Raw genomic sequence first — 9192 nt, forward strand, 5'->3', positions numbered from 1 at the left:
CTTGCCGGTTTCTCTCTCAGGCTCCCTCCTCAAAAGGGTGGGGCGCCTCCCCCCTACCTCGCACCCAGGCCAGCCCCTGGGGCAGCCAGCGGCCAACCGGGTGGCTGGAGACAGAGACCCCTGGGTCGGGGCTCCAGAAGGCTCCTCCCTGAAGCGTGAGGAGCTCACGGCCTTCACACTCCGCCCACCCCTCTTTGAGCCTGGGGCGGGGGGAGAGGGTCTGTGGTGGGCGTGGCTAGGACGGCTTTAGGACCCAGATGGTGGCAGGGACTCGCGGGTGGCTGGACACGCCTATAAGCGGTTGGGGACCACGGTGGCAAGGTCTGAGGCTGCAACCCCAGCTGGGGAGCATCCAAATGGCAATGGGCTGCCCCGGCCGACTGCTGCTGTGGCTCGGAGCTGCCGGTGAGTTCCGTCTAGCGGTCGGGGAGCCATCCGGCCAGGCTTAGGGACGGCGGTCGCGGCAGACCTGGTCCCCGTGGCTCCTCTGGAGGCCTCGAGTCCTCGCGGCCAAAGCTTCCCGTCCGTGCTCCTGGAGTTCAGGCGGAGAAGCTCGGTGCGCGCCTGAATCCCGGGATCCGATCGCGAAGCTTGGAGGGAAGGAAGGACAAGCCCTGGGGGCTCGGCACTGCCTGGGGCCGGGACGACCAAACTGTGTAGAGGAAAGGATGGGTGGCCTGCAGGACCAAGCTCAGTGCAGCCCCCAAGTCGTTCACTGGGAGCGTTCTCTAGGGGGAGACGCTATAGAGGTATCAGCAGGCACGCCGCGGGGATTCGGCGACCAGAACTGGGATGTGGCCGACTTCGGGGCGCGGGCGTGCACTGGCGGGGTGGGGGATAAGGGCGTGGCTAAGAGCGGCAAGGGCTGGCGAGTGTGTGTATCCTTTTCCCTCTTTATGCCCTGTCCGCCTTCTGTATCCTTTTCCCTTTCCTTTCCCGCTGTCTCCCTGTCACCCTTCAGGCGCCATTCTTTGCTTGGGATCCCAGACGCCTTTTATGCTATCCTCAACCCTGGCGCTGCCAGCTCCAAGTCCACGACACCCGGACGTCCCCGCTCCGCCTCGCGGCTTAGAGCCAGTCTCTCCGCTCGGTCCCCCAGGTTCGCTTGGGGCTCTTCCCTTCTCCAGTGCTCACCAGGCCCAGACCCCAGGCTAGGACCCTGTAGCGGCCGGGCCTGCAGACCCAGCTTCACTAACCTTTCCTCCCTCCCGGCTTCCAGACACCCAGGGGCCCTGGCGGTTCTCCACCTGCGGGGCAAGCGGCCGGCGCGGGCCCACCCAAACACAGTGCGATGGGGCGTACGCCGGCAGCAGCGTGGTGGTGACAGTGGCGACCATCGGGCGGCTTAGAGGCGTGCAGTTGTGGCGAGCGCCAGGCCCGGGCCAGTACCTGTGAGTGCGGGGCGGAGGGTAGGCCCGGGTGGTGACCTGCGAGGCCACAGTTGTGCAGCCAGGAAAACCGCAGACCACGCGCGCGCCACACTGCGTTGCAGGGTATTCCGCAGGGATGTCCAGCCCGGGCGACCGTGCCTGCCTCTCCTTCCAGCGGAACCCGTGGAAGGGTGGCAGTGGCCGCTGCCGAGTTAGCCTGTAACTGGGAGCCTGTTCCCGCCGGGTGGAGTGCCCCTAAAAAGCGACGGCGCCAACGAGTAGCTTGAGCCTCCCCCATCTCCTTTAAACCTCAAAATAAATGTTAAATATAACAATTACTATATTATTATTTTGGTGTGCAAACCTAGTTGCATCAAAGTTGACTGCGGCGTCTAAGCTCCCTCAGAAGAGAAATTTTGGCGCTGCCTGTGTTGTCCACCGTGGCCCCGGGTGGGCGGTCCGAGGACAGAGGGCCGGGCACTCAGGGCCGGCTTCCCGCAGGATCTCAGCCTACGGAGCCGCAGGCGGCAAAGGCGCCAGGAACCACCTGTCGCGGGCGCATGGCGTCTTCGTCTCCGCAATCTTCTCGCTCGGTCGCGGGGAGCCGCTTTACATCCTCGTGGGGCATCAGGGAGAGGACGCCTGTCCTGGAGTAAGCGGAGCCAACGGGAAGGGGGCGATTCAAGCACCCGGGAGGGAGGACTAGGTGAGGGTGCGAGGGGAGGGTCGGAGCCCTGCCGATTCCGGCGCCCGCTGCCTGCAGGGGAGCCGAGAGAGCCAGCTTGTCTGCCTGGGAGAGTCGAGCGCCGCCGAGGAGCACGCGGGAACCAATAGGACTGAAGGAGCCCGGGAGTGGCGGAGCTGGGTTGGGGGCGGCGGGGGTGGCGGGGGCGCCACCTACATCTTCCGGGTATGTGCTCCCCAAGGCTCCGGACGCCCCGGCCCCCTGCTTTTATCAGCGGGGTCGCGAACTTTCCCAGGAGTGCGCACGCGCTCCACGTACCTTCCTTGGGGTCCCTCTCTCCTTGGGCCCGGCTGGTAGCCCCGCCCCTTACCCTGGTCCCAGAGTCGGGGGACCTCGCGCAGTGCCCCGGCCATCACTAGGCGGCTGGACGACGCGCCCCTGAGCACACCGGTGACACTGCAGATGCGTGCCGGCGAGCTGGAGCCGCTGATGGTGGCGGCCGGAGGCGGCGGTCGGTCCTACCTGAGGCGGCCGGACAGTGGCGGGACTCAGACCGCCCCCGAGAAACTGGAGACCCGCTTGGCGGCGCCCGGGAGCAGCGGGAGAGGCGGGGCGGCAGGTGAAGGCAGAGGCCGCGGGGGAAGGCCGGTGTGCTCTCCATTCTGGCTGCTCGCCACCCTGCTGTCGCTCCGCAGGTGGAGGGGGCGGCTGGACGTCGCGGGACCCGTCACCACAGACGGGCAGTTCTCTGCGGGAGGGAGCCGAGGGCGGCCAAGGCTGCGCAGAAGCCTGGGCTGCGCTTGGCTGGGCCGCGGCCGGCGGCTTCGGGGGCGGCGGCGGGGCCTGCACTGCCGGCGGAGGCGGCGGCGGTTACCAGGGTAGGGCACCCTTGGGGAGGATGGCTGGGCAGCCCCAGGGATGAAGTGAGGTTAGAGCCTTGGAACAGGCCTGAGTCCCTCAGGAGGATAGGTGGGGAAGGCGCTGAGCCTAGCTGCAAGCCAGAGAAGATAGAGTAATGTCGTTAGTTGCCAGAGTAGATGCTGACTCATGACAACTCCGTGTGTGCACAGTGGAACTGCTCCATGCACTTTTCAAACCGACTTTTTGGAGGATCACCAGGCCTGTCTTTTGACGTGCCTCTGGGTGGGTTCACCAACACTTTGGCTCATAGTCCCTGCGCCACCCAGGGACTCCAAATAGGGCAATCACTCTTGGAAAAGGAGGTCAAGTCAGTTGCAAACCAGACCTGCAGACAAGACTCCCTAGATTTTCATTTAAGTCCAGGACATCACAACAGTTCCGCCCCTTATTCCACTGCAGTCCCAGGAGCTTAGAACTGGCTGAGTTAGCAAGCTGAGGGGGCAGCCAGAAAGGCAAGGCTAGTTTAAATCAGTAGTTCTTCAAAGTATGGTCCCTGAACCAGCAGCATCAGCACCTCCTGATAAATAGCTACAAATGCACATTTTCACCTTCCCCAACTTGTTGAATCAGAAATTCCAGGGGAGCGTCCTAGCCATCTGCGTTTTAACCAGTCCTCTAGGTGATGCTAATGCAGCCCAGAGCCTTCGCGTCTGTCGGCCTGGGCTGTACTGTTCCTAAGTACTGTACACACACCCTCTCCATTCTCACGTTCTCACAGCAACAGAATGTGTGTGTTGGTCCCCTCCCACTTTACAGCTGAGGACACAGGGACCACAGGCCTTCAGACGGAGGTCTCCCAGCCAGCCTGAGCCAGCCCTTCAGGTTCCAGCTGATCACTCCCATCACCACCCACCTCTCTGGCCCCTCAGCTCCCCTTGGTAGTAATGCTAGTGTGAAGGGGAACCACCCTGGGATTTCCAGGGAGACTTCGGCTTATCTACTGTTCATAAGCCAGCTTCCTAGCTGCTAGGCAGCTGTGCGCACCGGCCCACCCACCCCCATTTTGTAACCACTCTCCATCCCTCTCATTTTCCAGGGGGTGATGCCTCAGAGTCTGACATCCTCTGGGCCAATGGGGAAGATGGGGTCTCCTTCATCCACCCTCACAGTGAGCTCTACCTGCAGCCTCTGGCAGGTATACCCCCCCCCCCGCCGCAGCCTGGCCCTTTTCCTCAGTCCCTAAGCCCATACTCCATGTGACCCACCAGCTCTGCACTGGGCAGTGTCTGGTTCTGGCACAGCAGGAACATTTGGGAACTGGCTATCAGTTGTGACGTCACTGTGGGGCATTTGGGGTGCTGGTCAAGTAACCTCTTGCTATGAATTCTCAAATACCTGTGAGCTAGCTCATGGTTCCCAGAAGAGGGATTTTGCAGACTTGGCAGAAGTCCCTCAGGCCCTCCCACCCACCTTAAACTCCTGGCTCTGCTCCTCCTGCTCCAAAGTCCTGGGCTAGAATTAACCATGTGGCTGGAAAAGGTATCTGTCCCCCATGTCAGCTTTTCTCCCCACAGTCACAGAGAACCATGGAGAGGTGGAGATCCAACTGTACTTCAATTGTAGTCACTGCCCTTTGAAGGACTGCCAGTGGCAGGCAGAGCTCCGGGTGGCTGTGTGCATGTGCCCAGAGGGCATGGAGCTAGCTGTGGATAACATTACCTGCATGGGTTTGTCCTGCTTTTCTCCATGGTCGGAATCCTGGGGCTGGGAGGGGCAGTAGGGCGCTGAGAAAGATGGTATAGAGGCCTACTGTGTGTCAGGCACCATAATGGGTGCTGGGCAGGAGATTGGAGACACATCAATGTCTTCTCTGCCTTCAAGGAGCAAGTAGTCCAGCGTGGGAGGTGAGAAGTATGCATACATACATACATACATTTAAAAAAAAATGCCGTCGAGTTGATTCTGACTCATAGCGACCCTATAGGACAGAGTAGAACTGCTCCATAGGGTTTCTAGGGAATCAAACTGCCAACCTTTCGGTTAGCAGCTCAACACTTATACACTAAAAAAATATACACTAGGCCCCCCATAAATGTGTATATATATATAATATATAATATATATATATTATATATATATATGGCTGAAAGTGACAATTTCCCTGTGAGATCCAAAGTGTTTTCACGGTTCTCAGGTGGGTTGCTTTTGTCTAGGTTAATGGAGGAAAGCATCACTGAAAAGTTAACACTTGAGCTGGGTCTTGAAGAAAAGTTGGGGTTAGAGGGACAGAGAGGCACTTCCTACTACAGGTGTCTCTCTTTCTCCCTAGACCTGCCCACCCCCTCAGGCCCTCTGGTTCTGATGGTGGTTGTGGTGGCAACCTCGACGCTGAGCCTCCTTATGGTGTGTGGGGTCCTGATTCTGGGTACGGAGTATACAGCAGGCGTGACTGATTCAAGGTTGCTCCCTCACTTGCTGAGCTGTGATGGGCTCCTGTGGAGTCCCAGGGGCAGATAAGACCCCACTTTCAGCAGACTAGTGACAGACTCCTCTGGGTTCCTAGAAGCTACTGTGGCTGACTTCAGGATACTCCTCCCTGCTGAGCAGTGAAGGGCTGCTCTAGAGTCCTAAGAATAGAAGCAGCTGAGGGGGCCTGGGGAACATTTGCCTTCATGGGCATCTGGAGTGTGGCCCGGGCAGTGGGAGGCAGGGTGGGCCTGATGAGCAGGTAGAGGTCATCCATTGTTGCCCCCTCCCCACACCTGCAGTGAACCAGAAGAAGTGTCAGGGTCTGTGGAGAATGAGGCTGCCAGGCCCTGAGCTTGAGCTCAGCAAGCTTCGTACCTCAGCCATCAGGACAGCCCCCAACCCCTACTACTGCCAGGTGGGGTTCAGCACCGCCCAGGCCTGGCCTCTGCCCCCAGGGCTCACTGAGGTTTCCCCAGCCAATGTCACTTTGCTCAGGTGAGTCCTCCACCTCCTTCTGAGACCTGTTCACTCTGAATCCTCTGAATTCCCAAGCCCACCCCGCTCACTGCCAGATGAATCATGGATCTTAGAGAGGATCTGGCTCAAACCACTTAAGTAGAGGAGATGCAGACCCCGAGAAGCTCAAAGAGGGGAACTAACTTGTCCAAGGTCACACCACAGTTGAGGCAAAATCAATGTCTCTTCTTTAAGACTTGAGTAATTGTTTCAGTTACCCCAGCCAACCCCATTCTCCCCTCAAAGGCTTGACTGCTTAGCTTTCAGCCCCAATTCCGGGATGGTAGGAACCCTACGATAAAAATCCTTCAGAGCCTAAGGGTTGCCTCTGTCCTGGGGTCTCTGCAAGGACTTAAAGGAAGGCCCCATCACAGATTCCTAACCCTACCCTGACCCTACACCTGCCCTCCCTTTTGCCCTGGCTCTGTGACAGTCCATACCACCCTACAGGGTTTTATCTAGAGATGTGCCATGATGCAAAAAGAGCTCGGATCCCTCAGAGGGCCAGGTGGGTGTATAGGGAGCAGGGAGGTAAAGGAGGTACTAGAATCTCTAGGACCCTTCCCCAGGCCCAAAACCACCCAGTCCCTTCTAATCTGTCTCCCTGCAGAGCCCTGGGCCACGGTGCCTTTGGGGAGGTGTATGAGGGACTTGTAATTGGCCTTCCTGGAGATCCCAGCCCCCTGCAAGTGGCTATCAAGGTGAGCAGGGCGGGGGGAGGATAGAATTTTCTGCTGGGGGTAGAGGAGCAGAGCACCATGGGGACAGAAACCAGATTGTTGGAGCTAGGGTTAGCTCGTCCTCCTTGCATGTCCAAGGAGCTCAGGAACCCTGTGCGCTTTGCCTCCCCAGACCTTGCCCGAACTCTGCTCTCGTCAGGATGAGCTGGATTTCCTCATGGAGGCACTTATCATCAGGTGCACCTGGAGCCAGGGGGCAGGGTGAAGGGTGGGGGGAAGGCACCCAGAACTGCCTGCAGGAACAGCCTCTCTTCCCCCTGGGGCTGAGAGGCAACAAATGGAGGGACACAGAGGTCCTCTCCAGTCGGGTGGAGCCTAGAACATAGTTTCTCTCCCTGCTGGTGATGGGCTATGTGCACCACCCACTCAGCAAGTTCAGCCATCAGAACATTGTGCGGTGTGTGGGGCTCAGCCTCCGCGCTGCCCCTCGCCTCATCCTGCTGGAGCTGATGTCTGGTGGGGACATGAAAAGCTTCCTGAGGCACAGTCGACCGCACCTGGTGAGATCCTTCAGCCAGCCCTCCAGGCCCCTGTAATGATCCTGGCCGTGTGTCCCAAGTCCTGCACGGACTGATGCACCCTCTGCCTGGCTCAGGGCCAGCCATCACCTCTGGCCATGCAGGACCTGCTGCAGCTGGCCCAGGACATTGCCCACGGCTGCCACTACCTGGAAGAAAATCACTTCATCCATAGGTTGGGAGCTTGGGGGACCCACCTACATCTCGGGGGACCCACTCTAGCCCAACTCCCTCCCCAGGGAACAATCCTCTCTCCTAACTTTTAAGGGACTAGATCAAAAAGGGGCAGACCTTGAGTTCTGGGAGTGATTTTTTGCCTGACTCCTTAGGGACATTGCTGCCCGGAACTGCCTCCTGAGCTGCAGTGGGCCCAGCCGAGTGGCCAAGATTGGGGACTTCGGGATGGCAAGAGATATTTACAGGTGCGGGGGGCCTGGGGAGGTGGGGAGGCTGCTGCTGCAAGGGGGTTTACCAGCGCCTTGGTGCTATTAGAACAACTCATCAGTTCCCTCCTCCCTCTTATAGAGCCAGTTATTACCGCAAGGGGGGCCGGGCCCTGCTGCCGGTTAAGTGGATGCCTCCGGAGGCCTTCTTGGAGGGCATCTTCACATCCAAGACAGATTCCTGGTGACGGCACTTCCTCCCTTCCCTGGCCTTGGGACTAATCCTATCCTTTCTGGGCCATCTCATGGGAGGCCAGGGGAGGCTATGCCTAATGGACCTCATTTGGACCCCCCACTCATGATGCAGGTCCTTTGGGGTGCTGCTCTGGGAGATCTTCTCACTGGGCTACATGCCCTACCCTGGCCGCACCAACCAGGAGGTGCTGGACTTCGTTGTCGGAGGGGGCCGGATGGACCCTCCCAAGGGCTGTCCAGGGCCTGTGTAAGTGTGGGTTGCAGCCCAGGGAGAGAGGGCCTTTTATGACCCTCGGTGGCCACAAATTCCTGCCTTTCCCTAGGTACCGTATTATGACCCAATGTTGGCAGCACCAGCCTGAACTCCGCCCCAGCTTTGCCAGCATCTTGGACCGTCTTCAATACTGCACCCAGGTGTGCCCCCCTGACCCACCTTGACCATCCTGGTTTGGAGGATCAGGAAGAAAGCCATGAAACAATTCTCTGGCCCCTTCTCCCCTACCCTTCTACTACAGGACCCAGATGTGCTGAACTCACCCCTGCCAATGGAGCTGGGGCCCATCCTGGAGGAGGAAGGGGCTTCTGGGCTAGGGAGCAGGTCTTTGGAGGGTCTAAGATCCCTACAGCCCCAGGAACTGAGTCTGGAGAATTTGAAGAGGTGGGGAGACAGCCCCCTTGGCCCCTGGCTGTCCTCTGGCCTAAAGCCCCCCAAATCGAGGAGCATCCAACCTCAGAACCTTTGGAATCCTACCTATGGCTCCTGGGTCCCAAGGGGCCCTGAGGGTGAGGACTCAGGCGCTGATGGTAGCAGGTAGCAACGGCTCCTCCTCTCACTCCTGTCCAGGCCTCTAAGCAGCTTGTTATTCCTGCAGCCTCTGCCTCCCACTGTCTGTGGTCCATGTCTCAGGGTTGGCCTAGCAGCACCGGAAATCCATCCAGGAAACCTGCCCCAGGCCCCTTGGAGAAGGGTCTGACCACTCCCAGTCTTCGACCTTTGGGGCCAGAGCCCCTCCCCCAGCGATGTCAGTGCGGAGTTGCGATTGCCCCTTGCAGGAAGCCTTCTCTGGATTGCCCACCCCGCATGAGCATCCTTTATCTGGGCTACCCTGCCCCTGCAGATGCCTCTAATAAAAAGCTTTCTCCTCCCATCTTCCAGTGATCTGAGCAGATGTGAGGAATACTGGGAAATGAGGAAGGCGGGCCAGCAGAGGGAGGCGATGAGGCCTGCTTCACGAAAGCTGGCGTCTTTGAGTTTTATTGGGAAGGAGAGTCCATTGTAGCTTGGGAGGCTAGGCCTATTGGCCTAGCAGTGCCTGCGAAGTAAAACTGACCACCTGGTCTCCCTGGAGAGCTGGCCAGCCCTTCAGAAGAACAGGACTGAGGAAGCTGCTCATT

At 59.1% G+C, this 9192-nt stretch overlaps 1 protein-coding gene across 1 annotated transcript; it reads left to right on the top strand.

Annotated features, from left to right (window-relative positions):
- On the top strand, nucleotides 1-9191 carry LTK (leukocyte receptor tyrosine kinase). Its single transcript, XM_003418752.3, has 20 exons — nucleotides 1-405; nucleotides 962-1099; nucleotides 1220-1391; nucleotides 1872-2022; nucleotides 2134-2280; nucleotides 2518-2674; nucleotides 2751-2933; nucleotides 4013-4111; nucleotides 4491-4643; nucleotides 5246-5341; nucleotides 5685-5880; nucleotides 6512-6602; nucleotides 6754-6818; nucleotides 7012-7141; nucleotides 7237-7334; nucleotides 7489-7581; nucleotides 7685-7786; nucleotides 7910-8044; nucleotides 8121-8211; nucleotides 8313-9191. Exons 1-20 carry the CDS (start codon nucleotides 258-260, stop codon nucleotides 8610-8612), a joined length of 2745 nt encoding a protein of 914 aa, XP_003418800.2. The 5' UTR covers nucleotides 1-257; the 3' UTR covers nucleotides 8613-9191.
- The last annotated feature ends 1 nt before the right edge of the window (nucleotide 9192 follows it).

This window comes from Loxodonta africana, chromosome 10, assembly GCF_030014295.1.
Source record: "Loxodonta africana isolate mLoxAfr1 chromosome 10, mLoxAfr1.hap2, whole genome shotgun sequence".
Taxonomy (NCBI): domain Eukaryota; kingdom Metazoa; phylum Chordata; class Mammalia; order Proboscidea; family Elephantidae; genus Loxodonta; species Loxodonta africana.

Excerpts from the sequence above, each read along its gene's own strand:
- LTK (XM_003418752.3), top strand. The coding sequence starts at position 258 with ATGGTGGCAGGGACTCGCGGGTGGCTGGACACGCCTATAAGCGGTTGG. Across the intron at positions 6,819-7,011 it reads ATGGAGGCACTTATCATCAG|CAAGTTCAGCCATCAGAACA; the intron begins GTGCACCTGGAG and ends CCACCCACTCAG. Across the intron at positions 7,787-7,909 it reads ACATCCAAGACAGATTCCTG|GTCCTTTGGGGTGCTGCTCT; the intron begins GTGACGGCACTT and ends CTCATGATGCAG.